This window comes from Mustela nivalis (genome assembly GCF_964662115.1).
Source record: "Mustela nivalis genome assembly, chromosome: 3".
Lineage (NCBI taxonomy): Eukaryota > Metazoa > Chordata > Mammalia > Carnivora > Mustelidae > Mustela > Mustela nivalis.
In genome coordinates, this window is record NC_139022.1 from 141,339,806 (window position 1) to 141,366,562 (window position 26,757).

Here is a 26,757-nt window from a genome sequence, read left to right on the forward strand (position 1 = left end):
TGTTTTATATTCTCAGAACCTATTTCTACACATTCATAGTAGAATCATGAAACCTTCCTTGCAGGAGAGGATGAAGGGATCTGCCTCTCCTTGGCCAGAAAAGGAAGACCTGGTTCCTCGGAGTCCCTGTCCATGCTCATTCCTCCAGGCCCTGTCTGCTCCCCAAGGGAGCCCCTCTGCCCCAGGCGAGCTGGAACCATTTCTGGTTCTTTCCAACCCTAATGCATTAAAGAATGAAAAACATTTCGTGGTACATTTTAACCATTTATATTTAACAGATCACTGCTCTGAACACATACAAAATACAATGAAACAAAATTGTGTTTTTCCAATGGATTCCAGACTAAAATTATATTAATTCATCGTTCATTGCAGGCCCTGTGTTCTGGTAAAGGAACAGACATTTGAATTTATATAATGAACGTTTTCTTCTTTCAGACTCTCCATAAAACCTTACTTAGACAAGAAAGAAGCTTTGAGAGAAAACCTTTGAGCGCCTTGGAGAATGAACAGCCTGCCGGTGCTAGGCCCTGTTTATACTGCCTTTAAGAAAGAGAGCAAAGTTGTGCTTCAGAATCATTGGGTGGGGAAGGCGGGGGAGGCTTTTAGAACATACTGAAGGCTGTGCCCCGCTCTCTACATTCAGAAACAGCTGGTTTAGAGTGTGGTACAGGCATCTTCATAGTTTTGAAAGTTCCTTATGCTAATGTAAAGCCAGGACTGAGAAATACCATACCGGCAAGTAGGAGAAACTGGAATCCTCTAAAATTTTATTAACTCATTTGCAGATATTTGTTAAAAGACAAACAATGGTAAAGACGAACAATGGTGGTTTAAAAACAAAAACAAAAAAAGTCCAACAAATGGGAGCAAAAGGAAGACCACTAAAAAGTCTCACTGGGGACAGACTGCAGGGTACGGGACAGGCACCCTCACCCTGGCTGGCCAGCAGGCAGAACACAGGGCACAATGAGGGCCCAACCGCCAACAGCAATAGACCAGAGAGATATTTGCACATTAAGGGAGGGGGAAGGAATCCAAAAGAATTGTGAATGATCTGTTAAAGTTTGCCCACTCAGTTGCAAATGTCATGGGGCCACAGCCTGAGCAGGCAGTTAGGAGGTCCCCTGGGTGGATGGAGAGACACCTGCTGGGCCCTCAACCCCTATGTTGGAGACCCCAGCATTGGTCAGAGGGGGCCACCATGGCAACCAGGCAGACAGAACCACACTCAGAGAAATAAAAGATTCTCAGGCCCTAACCAGGATGGTCAATCTCCTGCTGAAATATGGATATGTGTCCCCAGAAACTTGGGAGTCGATTTTCTGTGTCAGACCTCTCTAGTCAGGCTACTATACCTCGGGGGGGGGGGGCGGCAGTGATGAGGTGGCCCCTAAGAACTTAAAAGTATTCTCTTAGAGCTGAGTTATGAAATCAATATTTAATAGATCAGAAGAGTCACTCTAAAGAGAACAAATGGCTCTTTAATCAGAGCAAGATAGATCATTTAACTAAAAAGTAAGAAATTATCCATCAAAAGGGCAATCCTCAGCCACAGAAGCAAAGGAAACAAAGAAAGACACTGTTCTTGGGCTCACTAAGCTCCACACTGGGGACACGGTGCCCTGGTCAAGGAATTCAACCCGACTATCCTCAGCCTCCACTGCTTCCACCTTAGTGTGGGCCCCCATCATACCTGGATTATCAGAAGGTCTCCTAACTGGGCTCCCTGTTTCTGCCTTTGCTACCCCTATAGATTAGCCATTGTGACCCTATCACAACAGGAGGTAAATCATGCTTTTTTTTCCTGCCCAAACCCTCCAGGGATCCCCCTCTCAGAGAAAAAGCCAAAGTCCTCACAACAGCCTATATCTGGCCTTCTGTGACCTGGATCCCCCCACCTCTGGGAATCATCTCTTCCTGCTCAGCCCTGTACCACCACCACCTCTACCTTCTACTCCCTACACCCTATTCCCATTCCCATCCCATCCTACCTCCCTGATGGTCTTTTAACCAGGTAAGCCCTCCTGCCACAGGGCCTTTGCACTTGCTATTAGTGTTCTAGAATGTTCTTCCCCTGGGTATTCACATGGCTCCACGCTTGAGTCCTTCGGGTCTTTACTTCAGGTTGGAGGCCTGTCCTGGACACTTTACTTAAAATAACAAATTCTCCCACCCCTCACAACTCATACCCCCCCTTCCCCACTTTATTTTTCCCCTTATCCCTTATCACCACCTATATATTTCACTAATTTGAATATATTATATCTCCTCCCATTGGAATATAAGTTCATAAGGGCATGGATGTGGGCTGGTTTTGCTCAATGTTGTATTCCTAGTGCCTAGACCAATGCCTGGAAATTAGGAATTTAATGACTATTTGTTGACAAATGAAAAAATCAATCGACCCAAGTATCTAGGGCGTCTCTGCTGTGCTGGTGGCTTCACCCGGCTTTTGAAGCTAAATGACTCAAATGTGAGTTGATTTGGGGTAACTACCATTTCCATAGCAATGTTTCCACGATAACTTGGTCTCCCATTAGGTAAAGCAGGAGAAAATCCGCTGGTCAGAAGACATGTAGCCTGGTCCCACCCAAAGTTTCTGTAATGAGGAGTAACAGAAGCAGCATGGCAATTTATCACTTGTTCGTCTCACTTAGGTCTTCAGACGGCAAACAGCTCTGATGGCAGTGAGTTCCTGGTCTTAACTGTGGGAGGCCTGGCCACCTGCTCAGAGCCCAGCCTTCCTCCTAACTCCCGGAGCTTGGAGCTTAGCCTGGCTTCTCTTCCAAACCCTGCAGGTTGTGTTTAGGGAGAGCAGACAGCAGTCACCTGGCACACGGGAATCTGACAGTCCAAGCAGAAGCTGTTCCCCAGTGGCTGGGTAGGGCGTGAGGTGCTGTCATAGGTCGCATCACTGAGCACAGATTTGAATCCGGCAGGCTCGCAGCGGAACTGCGGCTGTCGCTGGGCAGGGCTGCTGTCTCCTCCCGGGGCTGCCGCCTCTTCCATCCCCTGCAAGCACAACAGAGGTCCGTCTGTGGAAAACTGCCCACCCCAGCGCCCCGACCTCTGGTGCTGACAGCACGGGCATGGAGGGCTAGCCATTCTGGGTTTCTTTCAGAGGAAGTTCAGGGTTATTCAATTACCTGGTGAGTCACAAAGATCTGCTTTCCAAACCAAGTTTTCCTGTCATCGCCGCTGGTGCCTACCATCCCCCGAGGAGGAGTAAGTCAGGGACAGGGCTGGTCCTCAAGGAGACTACCACCACCTCCTCACGGACTCCAGCACTTCGCCCCGCATTCTCAAGTGGGTTGTGGGATAACATGCTGTGGAGTCAGGGGACCTGGGTTCAAATCCCAGTGCTGCCTCTTTCTGGCTGAGAGACCCTTAAAGAATATTTGTTTGTAAAATGGTTTTGCAGGAGAGTTCTATAGATCAAATCATGGAGGTGACGTCAGGTGTCTGTATCCGATCTAGAGCATGAGGATCACTCAACGTCTAAGTGGTAGGAGTGAGAAGCAGACGTCAGTCCAGGATCTGTGGGTGTTTGGCTGCTAAATGCCATCCCCAAAGTCAGAGGGGTGTAGGCAAAGGCTGAGGCCCTGAGACTGGAGCACTGGGGAAGGCTTCACAGGACAGGGAAGAGGATGAGGGGTTACCACAGAGAACAACAGACTACGGTTCAGTCATCTCTCCCTTCACAGCCCACTTCACACGTTCATCTGAATAGCACATGTCCTCATGCTGAGGTGTTTCAACAAGAAGTGACACAATGAAGACTGACTTGGTCATTCTTGTGAGTCCATGGTCCATACAAGATCATTCCTTCTACGCGTGTCCAGTTTGCTTCCAGGTCTTAGTGGGGCTGGCACAGAGTCCATCTTCCTTCTTACAATCTTTTTTTTTTTTTTCCGGTACTTCCTTTATCAGTTTTAAAATTTGTCTTTAGTTATCTTTACTTTTTATTTTTTAAATGAAAAATACATTCAAGTTCAAAAGATACAAAAGGTATATAATAAAAATCTTCTGCCCACCCCTGTCCCCCAGACACCCAGTTCCCAGACCCCAAAGCAAACAATGTTACCTTGCAACCAACTATTTCCATCTACTTACAGAAATAACCTACGGATATATAAGGAAATGTATTTATTTTCTTTTAAAGTATAGCATATAAAATAGTTCTGCCCTTTTCCCCCACCTTGGTAAAATTCCATATTGCTATATAAAGAGTCTTCTTGTCTTCTTCTTCTTCTTCTTCTTCTTCTTCTTTTTTAAATGACTGACACCTATAGTTTTAAACCCTTCAGATAACTGCAATTTATCAGAAATCACCTGTCAGCATGAGTACCTAAAAGGTCAAATTTTCTTTCCAGGGGTTCCAGAATAGGAGCCATTAAAAGCAACATTTTTCAAGAAAGCCCTTTTTCTGGGATTACAGGTCCCACCTGCCCTGTCAGTACTTCAGTTCAGATAAAGAACACAGCTCAGGGACTTGATGGTATCCCTACCTGCAGCCTTGTACCAATTCTGTGGCTGGCACCTGCTACTCCAATTGGCTCACATGGGAGTTCATAACTGGGCCAGGTGATAAAAAAAAAAATCAAAACTAGATGTGGAATACCAACAGATACAATGAACACCATCGGTTTAAAGCTGAACCTAATTTGCTAAATCCTTTACCTGTTTTCAATCTTTTTTTCAAGATTTTTCTCCTCAAGGGAACCACTCTGAATCAAAACTGAAAACCACATTTTCTAAAAGTGCTAGGTTAAACAAAAACAGAATCAAGTTGTCTAACCAAATGCCAAAATTCGATTTCAGGGCACAGTTACTCTAAAAGCCACTCAGAGGCCTTACGTTTAACTTCCCAGAATGAAGGCGTTGACATGATTTAGATTAAGTATCTGCAATTGGTATGAGGTCAGGGCTAAGATACTAAATACTGAGCATACTGCCCCTCTTAGTCCTAGGCTTCAGGTACCTATGTTTAAGGTGTGAAAGCAGAGATGTCAATACAATCATCATTAATCTAGTGAACAGAAACGGAATTCTGAGCTGTCTTCTGCAGATATTTTTGGTACGAGCTGCCAGGACCACTTTCTAAATACACTGGTATTTAGGTCTTTAAGATCTGGGGAGCCTTATTGGAAAGGGGTTCTCTCTGAAAAGGTGAGCTCCTCCCAAGCCCACCAGGAGGAATTTGATCAGTCTGGGAAGTGATGAACAAGGCTTCCAGGGTACTGAGGACACGACGCAGGGTTCTGGGAGCAAGAACCTGGAGAGGGGTCTGGACCTGGGGGCCAGGGTGGATTGGGGGAGCGCTACCCACAGTAGGTAGAAGGTGAAAGAGCCATGCCAAAGCAGGATGTCCTGCCTGACTGGACCCTAAGTATGGGTTCTTTAATTTTCCACAGCACAGCTGGTAAGAAGTTCTTATGGCTTAAATCCTTCATCTTACTGCTTGTCACATCATCACAGAGGATATTTATTGTTCTTGCTCCTGCCATGCTTTGGGCTTAGGGTTTTTGTCATTCAATTCTCATAGGATTTCTGTGAAGGGGGATAACTAGATTCCACTGCAGACAGAAAACTGTCTCAGAGAGATTAAATGACTAGCTCAAGGTCACATGGTGTTTGGGAAAGTGGCTATCATTTATTAAATACCTACTTCTGTTCTTTTTTTTTTTTTTTTTTTATCGCTTCCCATGTTATCTATAAAGGGAGTACTGCAAAATGACTGATGATTTTACTTACTGGTTAATCTAACACTCTCAAAAATTCAATAAAATCTAAGTAGGCCTGTCCTGCCATTGAGGAAATGGAGGCTCAGAGGCGGGTTGGTGAATTATCCGAGGTCATTCAGGAGAGAAGCCAGGCTGTGACCCCTAGCTCCAGCACACTGCCTTTCTCACTGTAATGCTGGGTCAGCTTCCCCACTGTGCTTGCAGACAAGTCCAACAACTCAGCAGTTATTAAGCCCTGAGAGCCATTTCCTGCAGCGCCTGAAAATTTAAATCACGACCAAAACAAGGTCTGGTGCATCTGGCCCCTTTCAAATTAGAAAGCACTTCCAGATAGGCTGATGCAACTCACAGCAACAGAATACCCCATGTTTCTAAGCCCCTTTGAAGGTAGCTTCGTAGGGACGTCTGGCCTTGTGTTAGGCAGACTTCTGGTACAAGTTCACCCAAGGAAGTAAAACTGTTCTTCAAATTAGACAGGCCCCTGGAGCAGTACTGGAGCTCCATCTCTGTCACAGGAATGATGGGATTGGGACATCCTGGGAACAGGGCCAAGTGGGAGGAACCAATGATCCCTAGAAAGGCTTTAGCCATGACCCAATCCAATTAACTTGGCCCTCGCCCAGAGGCCTCAGATGAATGCAGACGCTCAGCAGGTTTCTCCAGGTTCCTGCTCCTAGCTACCGAGCACAGCATCCTTCTGTATTCTGCTCCCAAGTCTACTTCACTTCCCAGAGCTTACTACAGGAGGAATTTTGTTGCTTCTACATGTGACCAAGTGGAACTTCCCATGTCACAGGCTAACCCTGACCACCTGGAATTTAACATTCGACTTGACGTTGGTCCCTGTAGTTCTGCCAGGGCCATTCTGACAGCAACTGAAACCCGTGTATATTTGCATGGAGGCAGGAGTTGGAGAGAAGGGGAAACCACTGGGTTTTGGCTCTTTTCCTCTCTCCCTCGTATCACTATGGAAATGTTACACTTTTCCTGCTTCCCCCATTGAGACAGCAGCACAGCCCATAAATAGCCAGGCACATGGTGACAGGACAGTAGGTTCTCACCTTTCCCAACAGAAATGAATGCAGAGAGGGGACTTTCAGAGATTCCCTTTGCACCAGCTTCATGCCCAGTGCACAAAGCAGAATGGAATACCTATCGTTCTAGCAGTGGGCACCTGGGAAAAGTGGTGGAGTTTTTGAGAAGCAGGGAAACGACATCCAATGTAGTCTTGTTTAAATTAGCACAGATCTGAGTCAAATCCCCATTTGACTCTCAGCTCTATCACTCAGTTTGTATATCTTGGGCAAAAGATACTAGATATCTCTGATCCTTTTAATTCACCTATAAAAAGGAGATAGAGTCTCCAGATTTATTGAGGACAAGCACATGAAGTCCATTTTAAGACCTTCCAACCATTTTCTTTCCTCCCTCACATACCCTTTAAAAGAACCTCTCCATCTCATGCCTACCAATCCACAGCTGATCTGTCCAACTTGGGTCAGGTGTCCCCCACTAGCTTAAGGAACCCTGTGACCTAATAAAAGATGTCTGGGCCATTTTAGACATACTGGAAGGTGCTGAGAAAACCGAGCCACTGGACATAAAAAAAATAAATAAATAAAAATTTTTAAAAAAGGGAAAAAAGAATGAAACAGATTCATAAAGAAAAGAAGCTGACCTAGATTAGAAAGCCTCACATAGAAGGCAAGCTTGGTTCCAGATGGGACTTTGGCCTCGTGTGGGATTCACCAGGTCCCTGTACCCATCCATGATCCTTTATATGGCAAATGAGGATGGTTTGAGCTGTCTGATTTCTGGCAACCAACAGCGACAGACCCTAAGAGAGATGGTGTGAAGTACTTTACTCAAGTACCTATTATGTGTCAGGTGCTAGACTCACAGTAGCTATTATTTCAGAACATCTCACTCACAATTTACTGCTATACACCTAATAGTTATGGAAGATACTAATATAAGCAGATACTCAGTGGGACTACCTGAATGCTTAGTCAGACTAGATCGTTTCATGAACGATGTCTATGGCAACTGTAGAAGGAAGATAAAGACAGTGAGCACACTCTTCTACTTTTTTTTTTTATATAAGTCTTTCACATTAAATAAATGCCTCCTTGACTACTAAAGAAAAAAATAATTATCATATCCCACTGAAGCTGAGAAATAAAGCAACCTATGTTTATTTTTTTAAAAGATAAACATGACTGATCTGCACTAATTATAACATTTGAATAAAACAATGTTCAACATTCTTAGTCTATAAATAACTAATACCCTATTTTGCTTATTCTGTTAGCCAAAGATAAGACTGCAAATGAGAAAACTGGATAATTCTTATTGATTTAAAGGTATCAGACATGGTATTTGATTCTGAGGAAATGAAGACCTAAATAGGAAAAAAAAAACAAAAAACGCCTATAGCAATGAAATTGGTAAAGAATGACATTTAAAGGTCGGTACATAAATTTTACATGCTTGACTTGACAGACTGGAACATTTTTCAAGTTCTTAATTATGAGAACAGCAGCAAAACGTAAGACAATTAAAACCTGGCATTTGAGGATCTGCTGTGTTGTTACGAACACATACGTGACAACGATTATCAGTGAAGCCCAGGAAACTATTTCCCACTACTACTCTATGCATGCCAACGTGCACGGACTTTGCTGCACTTCCAAATGTGTTCCCTTGTTCTGGGTTTAAACTGTACCTTTAGATACAACAGCCTGAGAATCACAGGGCTATAGAGCATGGCTGCAGACCCAGTCTCACTGCGGGACAATTACAGCACATCAATAAGCCCGTTTGTAATGAAAATAGCAACCAGGCTCAAGTGGGCACCCTCATGTTATAAATACATCACGTATCAAGATTATAAATTATAGAAATAAAGACAAATAATGGCATGAAGGGCATGATAGTTTATTTTTAAAAAACTGTACCACACTGATCATGATGACCAGCATACACATTATGATGGCTTTTCTCTTGGGTATTAACATTGCAGTATTTTTGTATACTGAAATGTTTCAATAGGACCAAGAACGTTAGAGAAATAAAGATCTTAGATGAAAATGAACACTAATAATTCTGGTGTCCGACCCCCAAAGAATTCATTTAAACCCCTTATGAATCAGTGGCATTATAATGTTATGTAGTTATGAAGAACAAAATTTCTCTTCTAAGTAGGCAGCAAGAACTTACTCCTCCTTGTACTTTAGTTTTTATAATTTAAGCATGTCCACCCTGGCTAAAGCACAATCATAAAGACACCTCAGATAATTTCCATGCTACCAATGCACAATTTTAGTGATTTAGGAAAAAAAAAAATCAAACCACCATCAAAATAAAGAGGCAAATAAAACTGATTTTCAAATCATTTGAAAAGCATAGTGCTTATCTGTCCAATACAGACTCAAACTTAAATCAAATGCTACAATTATAATCTCCAAACTTCTGCAGTAAAGTTAAAATATATATATGGGTTTTGTTTATAGAAGTGTATTTTGCAATCAACAAGAGGAAGTTACTTTTGAGAGAACGATATATTTGGTTACAATTCCATGTATCTGGAGTAAAGACGAAGCCACATGATGTTAAATCTGGCTCTAAGTTACCTAAGGTATAAAATTTTGATCAAAATTATGACACTCTGATCTTAAAAATTCAACCCATATGAGATGATTTTTTTAGAGTAAATATGCTATTGAGTAATTATTTCAGTAATCCTTTCTTTTTTGACTGTCTGTAAATTGACCCTTTCTCTTTTAATCAATGTGACTCACCAAAATTTCAAACTGACCTCTTTACTTCTGTGTTACCATTTCAATACCCAGGGACTTCTGAGGCAGCATAAGTCTGACTTCATAAAAACAGTAGATACTTTAACCTTTCAGTGACAATTTATAAATCTGTAAACTCAAAAATCACATTATTTATAACTCAGCAACTATAAAAACATTGAGAGATTTTTTGGCATCTGAAGCCAGAATCTCTTTGTGCTTTTTAAATTAAGCTGCTTTTGAATCTTTTTGGTATTTATCAGCCATTCATATTTCCCTTATAATAATAAAATAATATATTTAAAACAATTTTAAGGTTAAATGTCCTGGGGGCTTATCAATAGTTTAAAAAAATTATTATTATTTTTTTCCTTCAGCATTTGGAATAGTAGAAATTATTTCTGGTCCCTCTTTAGATCAACCAACACTACTTTCAATCACGTATAACACTGAATTTTACAGACATCCCTGAAAAGTTTTTGATTAAGTAAACGAGTGAATCACAGTGGAGTCTCAATCAGTTAACAGTGTAGATCCATTAAAAAAAAAAAAAAACTGAATATTAAAATCTTCAAGCTAGAAGGAAAGAAAGAAAGAAAGAGAGAAGAAAACCCTCCGAAGAATTAAAACCGAGTATGTGTCATCACTGATTCTGTGCTTGTGTCCCCAACTGATCAGACTCCTCCTCCTCTGTGTTCTAAGACATTTTCGTGTCATTTTCCACGCCAAGTTTCCAGGACACTTGCGTGAAGAGGCTATGCTACCACAGTGTCTAAGGGAACAGGGTGGCACCATTTCTCCTCTAACAGACTTTGTGTCCAAAGATGAGCATCGGGCCTCCCTCAACAGTGCTCACCAGCATGTACCAGGAGACAAAACTGGCCGTGCAGGTGGAGGACAGCTGATCCGCCCACCCCGCCCAGCGCCAATATGAGGTTACCAACAGGTCTGTCGTTATGTGCACTGGCCTTTCACTCTTTCGATCAGAAAAGTTGTGGTTACTTTAAAAAAAAAGGGGGGGGGAGGGAGTGGAGAAATGAAAAACCAAGAGTTTAAAGGCACAAAGTCGCATAGCTGCTCTAGTTGGAGTTTGTAAACAGAGAATAGGTTGAATTTAGGTAATCCCAATCTATGAGAGTAAAAAGGCATCCACAGCAGGCTTCCATCCAGCCAGCTGCTTTGAGACCCTTCATGGGTTTTGAGGTCTACAAAGTATGCACTAAAATACCCATACTTCAAAAAGCAATAAGGCAAATAGTATAATCATTATTCCAAAAGTTACAATGGTAGTGTAGGCATACATAGTATAATTTAGTTACAATGTGTGGTACTGTTTCTATTATATACCCATATTAACTGCTTCTTTCCTACATAATTACATATTCAGCCGCGCTTCACCAGACACAAAACCATCCTTGTACCACCACTGACAGTTGGCAATAGCTCTTTGATGGCAGTTTTTACTCTGCTGTAGAAATATCCTTGAACTGAAAAAAGTCCACAACCCAATGTCCAGTCATTAAACACTATCATATTTGTGAAGAGCTTCTTCCAACTTCTGTGTCACTTTTTGGAAAAATATTATTTGCTGTTGTAAGAAATGCTGCATCTGTGATTTAAAGTCTCTTACTCGGATTTGATGGAAGTGGTGAATTTCAGCCAAAGTGGCAAAGGAAATAGTGTTACAGCGATCTTGAATGCCATCGGCCTTCTGCAGCTCCATCTTCCCTTCTTCCACGTGTCGCCTACTCTCCTTTACTTTGGTAAGAGCTCCTGTAGTTAAAAAAAAATTAATTAAGTACATATACGTATGTATCCCAATGGCACAGCTACACAGCAAACAGACTCTCGAGCATTATAAATACTTGCCCACGCTATTTAAGGCCCTCTGGAACCTAAAGGGATAACCATTATTAAAAAACTAAGGAATCTGATAGGGTTTCTCAAAACCCCTCCACTGCTGTGATTTCACTACTCTAAACCAGCACTTGTCAAGTAAGTGACCAAGTATCTACAGTGTATTTCATCTCCTCCGAGTAGAGAGACTATATGGAACAGATCATAAACTGCAGCAAGGGGCTATCTCTAAACATACAAAGCAAGAAACTGGATTTTTACTTAAGAGAAAGGGTGTGACACCATGACACACACCTGTAACAAGAAAGTTATCTATAAACACGTTACCCCAGAGAAGGTAAAAATCTACTTCCTAAGAAAGTCTCCCGGAAGAATTCTTACATAAGATTCTAGAATTAGACTCTGATAACATGTTAGTGCCAGCTTTGTGTTTTAGTAATCAGGCCATGTCAGGGAGGGGCCTTAGAAATGAGGGCAGTCTGCAATGGGAAGCCTCCCTTAGTGGAGTTGGCCAATGAAGGGGCAATTCCATGTTCCACCAGGAGACCCACCCCGGAGCACTGAGGCCCTTGTGAAGGAAGAGTTTACCACCTTTCCTTGAGGGGTTTAAGGATCAAGGAGCTTTGAGTTTGCTTTAGTGATAACCTGGGAATAAAGCCAGCGGGGCGATAGCCTCTTGTCAAGTAATGTCACCAGAGGGTATATGCAAGCACGGTCGCTCTGGCAGGTGCCACATGAGGGCGGATTGCCCCCAAAAGCATCATTACATGAAGACACAGAGAGCTAAAGATGTTTAGGTGTAGGAAACAAAGGATCTTCACAGGTTCTTGGAAATGAACGATGATGAAGCTCAAATCACTTGAACATGGCCAGCTCAAGAATTCTAATCTTCCAACTCTATCCAGCACTTACTCTAATAACCCATGACCAAAGGGGAGAGAGAAATGTCCCAGACACCTGGCTGGGCAGTCTTCAACATGGTGAGACCAAGGGGGACAAAAGAAGGGAAGCTGTTTAGGAGGAGGTGCGAAAGCAGAGGAATTCTGGTTCAGAAATGTTCAGTTTTAGTCAATGGTGAAATACACAAGGGGAAAACCCCTATTCTAAATTTCTTCACATCTCCTAAATAATACAGTTAGACCTAGCATTACATAAAACCCTCAGGGAGGCGTTTTTGGCATAGCTCAAAAACCTGAGAAATTAAAGGTGTTATACATACATTTACAGGTATGTATGTACATTTTCATTTCTTTGTTCTAAATGAGGTCTTTAAGTGAGAAGCAGTAGAGACTTCCACCTTACCCCACAGCAGAGATGCGGGGTCTCCTCTGTAGAGAGAAATCATTTGCATTAACATGGCTTCAAGAAGACCCCTGAGCCATCCCGTCAGGACGCCATCCCTCTGGAAGTGGACACTTGACACCTATCTGCCACTGCCGGCAGGACTAGCGAAGTCACAAAATCTGCCTGCTTGTCATTTATACTAAAGAGAAAGAACTCTCCTCCCAAAAACAGAAAGAAATTTTTATAGCAAATTTATCTTTCTTATACTTGTTTAAGCTTACAATTTATATACAAAAATTAAAGTCAAAAGGACCAGGAAAGCATATGAGACAGAAATAAAGGAAAATTTTTTCAAAAAGATGACTGAGAATATGCAATTATGAAATACATGTTTAAATTGGCAAAAAGAAAGACAGAATGAGAGGAAACGGGAAGTTAAGAGACTCAGATGATTTGACTATTTTATCGTGATTCCACTCCCAGGTGCCAGAGCGCACTGGGACAACAGTGAGGACACGCAGTGTCCCACCCTGCACATCCATGATGTGTCTCTGCGGCATGCTGCATGGATTATTCGTTCCAGCTTCTACAGCCTGGAGAATAGAGTCCTGCAGACAGGGCTTCTGAGGCCTGACCGGGAGCTTGGTGAACATCAACAAAGTTGCAGCTCGTCCAACTCTGAATGAGATCACCAAGTTCTTAGAAGCGACCCGCTAGTATATGGAATTACAGATGTGCTGCTTTAAAAACCAACCTAACATTGATTAAGTCTCAAGTTCTCACAATTTATCACACAGGCATACATTTTTAAAACTCTTGGACACAATGGCAAGCATTAAATCTCTCTGAGGCTTAAGGACCTTTGGCATTTAACACCTGTTAAGTTTTTTAAGTGTACTTCCCAAAGGAGTCAACGGGCATTTAAGACTCATTTTTCCCCCAAGTATGAATTTACAAGTAACACAAATGTTGCTACCTTCAAAGTCCCCCAAAGGCTCAGCTCTGTGGCAAGGATCTGAATTCGTTCAACAAACATTTATGGAAGACCTGATGTGTATAGAGCATAGTGCTACAAGGAGATTCAAATATTTCAGCATTCAAGACCTCACTCCCCACCCACCCCCGACTCCGTTCCTTCTTAAGGAAGCCACTTGGCAAAGCACACAGAGGACAGGCACACAATCAGGACATGCAGTGAAACAGAACCACAAAGGACATAATTCTGCATGGAAGTTAAATGGATCTTTCTCCAAGATAATAAGTAAAACTGTATCACAAGAGAAAATGCTCAGAGGACCTACTACATGCCAGACACTGGGCTAAGGACAAGGTTGGGAGTGGGAAGTGAGCAGGGAACAGGCATATATAAAAAGTAAATAGTAGCTTCCAAAAATAGGAATAATATATGCTAGACACTATGCTAAAATGTGTATGGAACCACAAAAGACCCTGAATAGCCAAAGCAATCTTGAAAAAGAAGAACAAAGCTAGAAGTATCACAATTCCAGATTTCAAGATATACTACTACAAAGCTGTATTAATCAAAAACAGTATGGTACTGGCACAAAAATAGACACATAGGTCAGTGGAACAGAATAGAGTCTAGATATAAACTCAAATTTTTATGGTCCATTATTACAAAGGAGGCAAGAATTTATAATGGGAAGAAAACAACAAACAGTGCTGGGAAAACGGGACAGCTATATGCAAAACAATGAAATTGGACCATTTTCATATACCATGAACAAAAATAAACCCCAAATGGATTAAAGACCTAAATGTGAGAAGTGAAACCATAAAATTCCTAGAAGAGAACACAGGCAGTAATTTCTTTGACATCAGTGGTAGACACTATTTCTAGACATGTCTTCTCTGGCAAGGGAAACAAAAGCAAAATTAAACTATTGGCACTACAGCATAACAAGAAGTTTTTGCACAGCAAAGGAAACTATCAACAAAAAGCCTACCTACCGAATCAGATATTTGCAAATGATACTTCTGATAAGGGGTTTTTAATACCTAAAATATATAAAGGACTTCTACAACACCAAAAAAAAAAAAAAACAATAATAATCCAATTAAAAAATGAGCAGAGGACCTGGACTGACATTTTCCCAAAGACAATATATAGAAGGCCAACAGAGACATGAAAAGATGCTCAACATCACACATCATAAGAGGAAATGTAAATTAAAACTGAACTGAAATGAAATGAAATATCATTTTATATCTGTCAGAATGACCAAAATAAAAAAACCACAAGAAATATCAAGTATTGGCGAGGATGTGGAGAAAAGGGAATTCTCACACACTGTTTGTTAGGAATGCGAACTGGTGTAGCTACTGTACAAAACAGTATGGAGATTCCTAAAAAAATTAAAAATAGAATTACCACACGATCCAGTAATTCCACTGTTGGATATTTGCCCAAAGAAAATGAAAACACTAATCTGAAAAGATATATGCACCCTTATGTTTATTGCAGCATTACTTACAATAGCCAAGATGTGGAAGCAACCTGAAAGTCCTTGACAGAATGGATTAAAAAGATGTGTGTACACGCACACACACTTAGCCATAAAAATTAAATCTTGCCGTTTGCAACAACCCGGATGGAGCAAGAAGGTATAATGCTAAGTAAAATAAGTGAGCCAGAGAAGCACAAATACCATATGCTCTCACTCATATGTGGAATTTAAGAAACAAAGGGAAAAAAGAAACAAACAAAACAGACTCTTAAATACAGAGAACAAACTGGTGGTTGCCAATTTGTTGGGGAGGTGGATGGGGTATGGGTAAAACAGAGCAGTAAATAATGTACAGTATTGTTGAATCATTATACTGTACAGCTGACACTAATGTAGCACTGTATGTTAATTATACGTGTGTGTGTGTGTGTGTGTGTGTGTAGGCACTTTTCATATGCTATCACTATCACTAACCCTATTGCAATTTTACAACAGATATTATTTTTACAAGAAAAGTGGGAAAGCTACTCAACCTCTTTGAGTATCAAATTGGCCAGGTAACCAGATCAGATGTGGAGATGGAATGTGAATGCATTACTGACTTCAAAGCAAACACTATTGGGAAATATTTAGAAAAGAAACTGAAACCTGAATGGGCAAAAAAAGCCAGGCGGGCTTAGGTGAGCAGGGTGCTGAGGGATAAAAGCTGGGCAGCTGAGAATCAGCTATGTCTTCCCCACAGGCTTCCCCACAGGCCTCCCCACGTGCCCCATACTTGTGGCTGAGGCTCCGGTAGCAGCCTTCTCACCTTCCTCATCAAGTCCCTGGCTTCTATTTTGATATGCAACTCAGAAGGCCTTGGAGGAACTATATAGTTTTTGAAAATTTCCCTCTAGAATCTTATTAATCTCACTGAATTCACTAACTGTGCCTTCTGTAAAGCAATTTAATATTTATAAGATGTCTGATTTTCTTGTCTTTGTAACAACACGTAGGTGCCACAGAACAAAACACTGAAAAAGCAGCACGTACTTCACAATTTTGAAAAATATGAGCCCAAACGTACATGGAAGGGAAGGGGTGTCTTTCTCTGACTTGTCCTGTCTGCTTAGATCCTATTGAAAGATTATATAAGTTAAGAACTACAACCAAAAATAGTAACACACAATCACTTTAGGGATACAGAGGCTGATAGAGTTGGACATCCCAGCAAAAAAATTACTTTATTTGCAAACAAGGAAGGACAGAACAAACCATTAAGGAGAGTAAGGACCCAAAGGCCAATTCCACTTGGAATTTTGGTTTAACACACTTATTGCAATTCAAATCTATTAGCATAATATATCAGGATTACGGCAGCAGAGATGTAAGAGATTTTTTTTTTTTTTAAAGAGACAGAGTTCCTGTTTTGGGGGCTCAAATTATTTTTTAGGGTGACTTCCCTGCCGGAAACAATTAAAGACCTATACAAAACAGCATACGAATGTACCGAACAGCACACTTCAAAGGTACAAACTCTGGTAGAATAGTGAGTGCCATGTATAAGGAGTTGTGAGATTATACCATGAATTAAGAGCAAATTTTGAAACAAATTCCTTTTTAACTGAAATGTAGCTGAACTGATTTACTTCAGATCTGCTTTCAGAAAAAAGATGATTAACAACAAAACAAGCTGATGGCAAAATACTTTTCAAAAAAATCATCAGGAGGGAGCACCTGGGTAGCTCAGTGTTAAGCCTCTGCCTTCGGTTCAGGTCATGATCCCAGGGTCCTGGGTTAGAGCGCTGCATTGCGTTTTCTGCTCAGCAGGGAGCCTGCTAACCCCCTCCCACCCCCCCCCCCCGCCTGCCTCTCTGCCAGCCTGTGATTGCTCTCTCTCTCTGTCAAATAAATAAAATCTTTAAAAAAAAAAAATCATTAAGAGTTCCTCAATATATCCTGAATTGAAGTGACAGTGGCCCGGGTCCCTCTAGGAGCACACAGTTGCTGGTTGTTAAAGTTCAGGATGACAGCAACATCCTAAGCCAATTAAAAATACATGTTATCTTTTGTAAAATATTTTGCAAAGTTTTTTTAAAAAATATATTATTTCCTTTAAGAAAAAGGCCATTCTGGTTTTAAATATTCATCTCACAACCCTCCAGCTAGTTTTTCTGTTTACCTTTTAACACCTGGGAAGAGTTTAGTGTGATTTAACACCTGGGAAGAGTTTAGTGTGATTTAACACCTGGGAAGAGTTTAGTGTGATTTCTTTCTTTCGAGAAAGATAAAGTCCAATTATTCAGTAGGCTACTTATAGAAGGTAACTAACTAACTGGTTTACTGCCTGGGAGGAAACGGAAAAGAAGTGACAGCTTTGAAAAGCTCAAGCTGTCCATCTGAACAAATCGCAAGGGTGCTTCAGCTCTTGGGGTGTGACAGACAGAACTACTTTCTGGGGTTCCCCAGAAGCTTCTCTCTACCCTCCCTCCGCCCACTGTGCTTCTACACCCTGCATCCTGTCAAGATGAGCATGGAAACAGGTTTCTCCCATAGAAATGGTATTATCAACCCTGGTGGGATGTAAATGACATAGTATTATTAGAACTAGAATTTGGGTTTTGTCATAGGCGGCTGTGTTCCCACAGTTCATGTGGCAATTCTCAAAGTGGGAATTCTCTGCATGTGTTTCTACATGTCACACATTTTTGTATTTAAGAAAGGCAGAGATAGACAGATTTTCAATCAGGTTTAGCCTCTAAGGAGTGAGAGACTGGAGAGAAAAAATTACCGGGACAGAGTTCGCTCAGTACACACTTGCTACTTTTAGGATGGTTTTAAAAATTAATGTGTAGCTGCCTGAGAAACAAGAGCAGAGGTCTGGAACCAGCCGCAGAGCTGGAACAAGGCATTACGGCATCATCTAAGCATTCTCTCAGCTGCACTGTTTCTTACCAAACCCAAGAGGAGTGTAAATAAAAGTCAAAAATGTTGCCCAAAATCTAAAGAACAAAGGGAACACACATTTTTATCATGGAATAAATATAAAAACAGGCGAAAGTTTTCTAAACCCATACTTTCTAAGTGGCTGATTTAGGAGGACTCTGCCTCCTGCCGGCCCCCTCCCCTCATAAACACCGTCCTGCCACATGGCCTTCAAAACAGAAAAAGGAAATGAAAGAACACAGCAGAGAAATGACTCCCGAAAGTCGAAGGTCCAAAGTGGTCACTGCTGGATTAAACAAGAGCCCCCGCAATACCCACGGGTAGGACAAGTTTTAAAACAAAAGAAAATTAGGTGTGATGAGAGAGAAAAACATTTTAGAATGGGACTATAAGTACAACTATGAAAGTGTTTCTTGGACTAATGGGCAGACATTGGGCAGTGTGCATCTGGAATGATACATGAGCTAAAATTTTATTATGAAAAGAAAACGTTGGCAAGGATTTAACTGAGATTAAATAAGAAGGAGCTGACAACAGTGCAGCACAATACATTCTTCTTCATTAAATAAACAGCTAAACATTTCTGGTTTAGAGAAAGAGAAACCTGTAAGAAGGTAATACATGAAACAGTGCAGCCTCCCCGAGTTATACAACTGAAAATACATTCTTCTATTTGAAGTACAGGAAAAAGTAGGATGGAAAGGGAGGCAATATATTTCAACCATTCCCCATGACTGTGCTCCCCAATGGGCAACAGGAGCCCAGCCGGGGACCCTGGGCCCCAGGCTGAGTCCAGCACACTTCAGTCGCTTTTCTACCTCAGGGATCTGCAGGAGGAGGCAGAAAGGAACAAAAAGGCTTATGGGTTAAGAATGAACTTTCGGTCGGGCACTCAATTTATTAAATAAGCTGGGTGAATTATTAGAGTCATTGCACAAAACAAAGTTCACTGAGGAACTAATAACCCTAAGACTTTATTCCAAAAGGAGGAGCAGGAACCCAAGGACTTTCTTCTCCTCTCTCTAGCCCTGACAAGACACCCACTGGAGAAATCAGTGGGGCTGACTCTGAGCTGACAAGGGGAGAGCTGGTCCCCAGAGTTTCCATGTGTGTTGCTATTGTCTTAAGAGCCGAAAGGGCCTTACAAGAGTTTCTCTCCATCTTACAAATAAGAGGCAAAGCGCCTCGTCCAGAGTACCACAGCCTGTGCTGCACTGGTGGTACAATGTTGAGCGTGGCTGCCATTCAAAGTACCACAGCGACTTCGAGACAAAGCCACCTGCCAGCCAGTCCTGCCACTTTCCATTTAACACTCCCTGAAGGGCCTCTGCTCCACTCTGTTGAAGAGGGTCCCTTCCTTTCCACAGTGGGAGCCATAACATGAAAACTAAACCAGTATTTTCACTTTGCGTTAGGACCTGTTATTAACAATCTCCTGGACATCTTCGGCCTTGTTCAAGTTGACTCTGCACATGCAAAATTCCTTCCTAACAGGTTCATTTGTATACTTACTAACACTGTCCAGGTGCAACGAAAGATAACTCTGCCTAACTGCCTCATCACTACCCCAAGCTCCCTCCATCTTCTTTGGATCTTTCCAATGGCAGGCATCTCACACAGTTTTAAAGCAGGTTCAGGGTGCAAAGAGCCAAGCACGAAATAACTTCGTACTGGTTCATATCCACATATGCTCAGTCTGAGGGATTAATTATGCATGCTTCCAAAGAATACAAAATAATTACAACTAAGGAATTTAATTGCATGACAGGGTTCATTCCTATTACAACTTTAAAGGACTCAAATTCATTTTATAGAATAATTATGATCCAGGAAGCCAGCACCATTTTCAAAAGCATCTTATTTTTTACATAGCATTAAATTACCTCCATCATTAAAAACTGTTTAAATTTAAATTTTAAACTGTTTAAACTGTTTAGGAAGCATTTCAGCATCATTTTAGTTTTTGTGAAAGGAGAGGAGCAAAGGTCTGGGATCCTGTAGTCGGTTAGTATGTTTCAAGAGCCCACGCCCACTGAACTCGGCGCACGAGCAAACACAGTCAGTCACACTAAACTGTATCATCTCCTTCTGATTTGCAGACAGAATCACTTTCCTGGACACTTCTGACCCAGCAAAATGGGACAGGGTAATAAAACCTCTCAAATGCTGTGCTGCTTCAGGCATTTTAACCAGGGAGAGCCTTCAACTCAGCTGAAGTTGTGTGGCCTCCTTTCAGCTTCCTTCTCTATGTCCCTCTCTTCAACCCCGCTCCCTGCCCCCCCCCCCGCGGTCCCGCGGGGCTGGGGCTTGCTGGCTGCTCCAACTGCTCCCACCTCCAGCCATGGCCAGTGTCAGCACCTGAACTTTGCCTTCCTTCCTTCCTTCAACCAAATCTCTTATGCTCAGTAGGTTTTGTCCCTCCTAGACCAATTATACAAAAGGCCTAGTCACTAAGCAACAGGGATCCAAAGGCTACATTTTCTCCCTTTAAAAAAAAAAAAAAAAGAAGGAAAAAAAAACCCCAGCACTTTATTTAATTTTGAAATCATGAATGTGGCAAAAACATTAACTAGACTTTCTGTCTTCCCAGGGCCTTGTCTTTGAAAACCCAAAGCCATGGTGTAAGGGACAGAACAGGAGGTGGGCTGAAAGGCAACAGAGCTGGGTAGAAGTTGCCCAAGAATGGACTAGGCCTGTTTTTCTTCATTTCCTCCTACACAGAAAACGTTGAAAGAAAATGCTAATTTGGTCAATGTGACCAATTTGCTCCTATCCCCTCATCACTGGTCCCCACAACCTCTGGCCCTGCTAAAGCCCCATTAACCTCTGCCCCTCCCCTTTCCTTCCTCCCTTTCGATCTCCACCCACCCACTGGTTGATTACTCTTTCCCTTCTCTGCTCCAATATTTACTTTTCTATATTTTTTGAGTAAAACATCTTAAAAAAACAAAGGCCAACATCCATTTCACAGAGACCGGCAGAATGGCTGTCCATCCAGGCAAAACAGTCATACATGAATCACACATACTGTGTAAGCCAGTGCTCTGCACTTTTGTGTCTTATTTCCTTCTCTGTAACCTCAAAAGGAAAGCAAATACCACTCCCATTTTCAGAGGCAGAAAGTAAAGTTGAGGGACGCTAAATCACTTTACTCAAGATGTCCTGTGGCATGGAAATGAGGTCTACCTAGCTTCCAACTCAGGTAGTTGGCTCCCTTGTCCTTGGCCCAACTGAAGCTGCCCCATCCATCACGTCCACGCCCCTCAGAGGAGCCCCAAGGCTACATACCCATGACAGGTTCCTCTGAAGCCTCATCTCGGGTAGAAGCAACCCAAGATCCACCTCCCTCCAGGCTCTCAAATCTCTATTCCTGCATCAAGTCACACACCCCGGGGGCTCCGGTTTGGACCACATTAATAAACTCTGGGGGCGCCAATAGGAATACTGAACTCAAGTCAGTGAAAGCAATTTTTTGAAGGGCCTACAGGTCACTAAAGTCAAGTACTATCAAAATTCAAAGGTAAAATTAATGTAAAATTTACTTTCAATTCATACATAAACAGGAAAGAGAACTTTCGAGTAATTTTAAAAAGGAGGGAAGAGGGTCAGATACAAGGATAATAAACTGGAAAAAGAAAAAAAAATACTGGTTGCTGGATGATATAAAAGTTAATCATTTAAAGAACTCAGGCCTTGGGGCGCCTGGGTGGCTCAGTGGGTTAAGCCTCTGACTTCAGCTCAGGTCATCATCTCAGGGTCCTAGAATGGAGCCCCGCACTGGGCTCTCTGCTCGGTAGGGAGCCTGCCTCCCTCATCTCTCTGCCTGTCCTCTGCCTACTTGTGATCTCTCTCTCTCGGTCAAATAAATTAAAAAAACTTAAAAAAAAGAATTCAGGCCTTTAAGCTTGGTTGGGTCCTGAAGACAGACTAAGTGGTAGTATGCTCCTGGTAAAAGCCTCCTTCCGTCCTGAGGAAGCTGCCCTTTCAGCTCCAGTCAGCAAACATCAGACGTCTAAGGGCAAGAATGAGAGTATAAACGAAAGCCACTCACTTGAGTGTATCACATGGTGTACCGTTTGATTACTTTTACTAACCATGCACATGCATGCCCACACCGCACCTTATTCCAAAAAGGAAGAGGGAAACTGCATGATTCTATCACTTGTGGCATATTTGGTAGAACAGACTGTTCTTTGAAAGGAAATTTTATATAAAGTTTCTTGTGTTTTGGCTTATACTGAATATTAAATATGTATTAAAGTTACTAGGGTGATATAGTCAAGAGGACTCTGTAAACACAGTATGTTTTTACTTCAGAAGAGCCTGGATACAAAGGTGAAAATGTTTATTTGCCTATGGCCATGCAAATATAAAGACTTTAAAATTTGAGAACAGGGGGCGCCTGGGTGGCTCAGTGTATTAAAGCCTCTGCCTTTGGCTCAGGTCATGATCCCAGGGTCCTGGATCAAGTCCCGCATTGGGCTGTCCGCTCCGCGGATAGCCTGCTTCCTCCTCTCTTTCTACCTGCCTCTCTGCCTACTTGTGATCTCTGTCTGTCAAATAAATAAATAAAATCTTTAAAAAAAAAAAATTGAGAACAGGAAAAGGATGTATCATTTCTTTTCTTAAAGATTTTATACCCATAGAATCCTAATAAAATGAGGTAGAAAGGATATCCTTGAAAATCATATACAAAAAATACTTTTTAAACGTTTTAAAACAACCAAATTTGTAAAATGAAGTCCACATAATGGTTTAGATTCAAAGAACACACTTGATGTGGCTCATGATCCCTAATTTCCTAATTCTTCTTAATTTCTCCATTCTTCTGTTAGCTGACAGACGTGAGTGGATACTGGTCCCAGTCGAGCAGAGTTAGAGATGTTGGCCAGCTGCCAGCACTTTGGGTTCAGATGACCTCTGACATACAACAAAACCTATCTGAACCAAAGAAAAGAGTGAACTTTGGAAACTTTAAGTTTCTTTTTTTTTCTAGGAAGATAAAGGAAGACCCGTGCTAAAACATCTAACAGAAGCGGCAGAACAGACAGGCCGCTCTACCCAGTGCAGGAGATGGAGGTGGCCCCAGCTCCATTGGGAAAGCAGGGAGCCATAAACCGCCACCCCACCCCACCCCCGCCCCGAGGCCAGGTCCTGGTTGGTACGAGTGCTTTTGAGAGCGCCACAGTCAACACTGTTCCTAGGAGAGTATTTTCAAAAACTAGATCTCTTGCTTTCAAGTATTTTTCCCAAACAAGGTCTAGTTTTTAACTTGAGAATTGTAATTGTAAAGCTGGGTATTATAAACTACCACTTAAGGTGTGGGGGGAGCCCCATAGCATTTGTCATCATCCTTGTGCCACCAGCTGTGGCCACTATGACTGTGTGAAAGGTGAAATGAGACAGGGTCACTTCCGTCAAGGGGTTTTAAGCTACAAAGGAGCTGGGCGATCTGTAAGTCCTCAAGTCCTCACTGCATGGGGCCAAGGACTTGCGAACTGGACCAAGGGACCAGTGTCCCAAAGATTCAGCCCAAACACCTGCAGCTTGCCACAGTGAGACTTTGCTGGGTGACAGTCTTAGAAACCAATTATATTCAGCCCAGCCTTTAGTTTTCTGCCACCAACACCAATCGAAATTTCTTGTATACAACATATATAAGCATTCCCTTTTGATTTAAAAACCCTTTATTTGGGGGCCTGGGTGGCTCAGTGGGTTAAGCCACTGCCTTCAGCTCAGGTCATGATCTCAGGGTCCTGGGATCAAGCCCCGCATCGGCTCTCTACTCAGCAGGGGGCCTGCTTCCCTTCCCCTCTCTCTGCCTGCCCCTCTGCCTACTTGTGATCTCTGTCAAATAAATAAATGAAATCTTAAAAAAAAAAAAAAAAAACCTTTATTTTGTTCCCCTGGAGGCACTATTTGGGCTTCTGCCCAAATCTATGTTCATGGAACTGTACTCCCGAGACCCCAAATAAATGCTTTTGATTTCAGCTCAGCCTCTTTCTTCGGTTGACAACTAGTACTCCACAGCACTTTACTATCACTAGGCTCTGGGGACAATTCCGAAATCAGCTGCTTCAAAAATAAGAACACCTCTGACCCTGGGGTTTTCCTGCTTCTTCACGCAGGTAGGGACCAGGTTTCCAGGGGTGATGAGTCTTCACTCCAGCTGCATCTGGGCTTCCTCTAACTAGACCATAAATAACCATCTAATGACAAAACAAAGCACTCAAAAATGTATCATTTTTTTAAAAGACCTGAAACACATGTCATAAAACAAAAAAACTTACAGAGGACCCATGCTGACACCCACTTTTATTTAAAGTTGTCTCACTGCAGACAGTAAGTAGCTTTCGTGATTTTCACAAATGTCAATATAACTAGATACAATAAAGGCCCTGAAAATAGGATTTCTAAGACTCTCTTCAGCCTTGTTCCTTATCTTTCCTTGTAATTCTGCTCCTCTTCTTAACCTGCCTATTTCTCTTCCTGGCATCACTACTTTCTGTCACCAAATTTAATACCTGGAAGGGAACTCTAGACTCCTCAGGAGAGCCACTCCTCACCAAGTCTGGCCACTCTACTTGGCAGGTATCTCCAGTTTACCTGCTTACTTTCCAAAGCAACCCTTCTGCCTGGATGACCTGGTCTACTCCAGCGGCCCTCTCATCTCCGCACTCAGCCAACAGGAAGAAGCTTCCAGAAACCCTAGCCCTGAGGCCAGGCTGCACATAGGTGAGGGACACCTCCAAGAGCCCGCAGTTAAGTTTCTGTGGCTCACCTCCCATCTGCAAAATGGGGATAATGAGAATATTTACCTCAAACTCTCCTATGAGGCTGAAATGGATATGATTAATATAAACAGGGAACATCATGCCTGGCACATGCTAAGCTCTCAAAATACGTATTTTTATCATGATTCAGATGTCACTCTTCAGTTTCACACCTTTAATGGCTGTTGCTGTCCATAGAATAAAAAATTTTCTAGCAGGCATGCTGATTGTAACATAAAGAATACCGGGTTTAAATCAAGGCAAGAAATGAATTCAAATTCTGGTTCTTATTAGCCATGCAATCCTGAAATACACTTAACTTCCGGGAGCCTGTTTTCAAGGTATCACATAGGGAGAATACCCCTTTGGGGAAGTTAATAGCTGTACTGGGCTGAACAGTAACCCCCCATTCACATCCACCTACAGCCTGTGACTATGACCTTAGCTGGAAATAGTCTTTGCACATATAATTGGTTTAGGTGAGGTCATACACAGGCCCAAAACAGCAAGGATGGCGGGCAACCCCCAGAGGTTGGAAGAGGCACGGGAGGATGTCTCTAGAAGCTTTATATGGAGTGTGGCTATGCTAACACCTTCATTTCGAACTTCTAGTTTCCAGAACAGTAAGAGAATAAATTTGTTTTTTAAGCCATCCAGCTTGTGGCAATTTGTTATAGCAGCCCCAGGAACCCAATACAATAGCTAATACTTCATGTTTCCAAGTATTCAGCATGCAAAATGATGACTCCGTATTATACATGAGGAAACTGGTTACACAGTGAAACTGGTGGGAACTCCATGCCCAGTGGGTGTAGGGGGTACATCTTCATGCCTGCTCCTAAATGGAATCAGACACAGTGTATGCAGCTACCCACAACACTGCTACTCACAGTAAGGACTCCAAAGTGGTAGCAGTGGCTATTGCTACTCATACTCTGGCTCCCAAAACTGCCTGACCTCCAAGTCAAGGGTAAACAAACACCTTCCTTAGGGGTAAGATAGTAAATATTTGAAGTTTTGCACATCGAGGCAAAATTGAGGTTTTTTATACCCAGTGAAAATGGAATAATTCAGAAAGGTAAAAGCAGGTCTTAGCTCAAATGCTGTCAACAAGCACACAGGTAGGTTTAGCCTGCAGACCCCGGCTTGATCTCCCAGTATCTCTGCTGGGAGCTCCAGTCTCTCGTCTGCTGGTCACCTTATTCTCCTCCCTGTCCCTTACCTCACTCCTGTAGGCAAATACCCCTTCCATCTCCCCTCCCCAACCCCATAGATACAGCCTCAGTTTAGGATTTCATGTCTTGCCTGAATCACTGCAAGAGCCTCCGATATCACCTCACCCTGAGCCTCCCTTTACACCCGTCACCAGCACCTGTCCATCTCAAGTGCAGGCCCGAGTGTGTCAGTACCCTGTTTGATCTTCCATGCTGCTCCCCCACATCCCCTCCAGCAGCTGCTGCAAACCCAGGGCCACAACAAAATCCCATGGGATCTCATCCAAGATCACCAATGTACAGGCCACATGCCCCCAACATTCTGATTAGAGGGTGGGGCCCAATTTACAGCTGTACCCACTCGAGAGCTGAATCTGAGAGGCAGCCAGGATTTCATCCCTGATTTTTATACATGATCCATTCTGCCTGCTGGGCAAACTTCCAAATTTTTTTTTTTTTTTTTTTTTTTTTTTTTCAAAAATGCTCTCAGAGTAAGACTGGGAGAAGCCACCCCTGAACTCTCTCCTCTCCCCATAGCTGATGACCCCCACCAAGGCACACGCCCATAACTGCATGTGTCATACTGTATGGTGACAGCTACTCACCTGTCAGCCGGGCTCGGTGACCTGAGCACTGTAGGAATGTATCAGCTAATACATGCTCATTCTAAAGCATTTCCAAGATCAAGAATG

At 42.4% G+C, this 26,757-nt stretch overlaps 1 protein-coding gene and 1 long non-coding RNA gene across 2 annotated transcripts in view; both read right to left on the bottom strand.

Moving 5' to 3' along the window:
* Positions 1–251: 251 nt before the first annotated feature.
* On the bottom strand, positions 252–3,901 carry LOC309860783. The gene is made up of 2 exons (XR_014309636.1): positions 3,150–3,901; positions 252–3,015 (listed from the first exon to the last, which is right to left on the bottom strand). It is a non-coding gene; the product is annotated as an uncharacterized lncRNA (long non-coding RNA).
* Positions 3,902–8,668: 4,767 nt separating this feature from the next.
* The window catches only part of SNX18 (sorting nexin 18), a 29,459-nt gene continuing 11,370 nt past the window's right edge, over positions 8,669–26,757 (bottom strand). Inside the window, exon 2 of the mRNA XM_082723225.1 lies at positions 8,669–11,317. Within this exon, the coding sequence (XP_082579351.1) occupies positions 11,064–11,317 (254 nt within the window). The 3' untranslated portion in view covers positions 8,669–11,063. The remainder of the gene's footprint in view (positions 11,318–26,757) is intronic.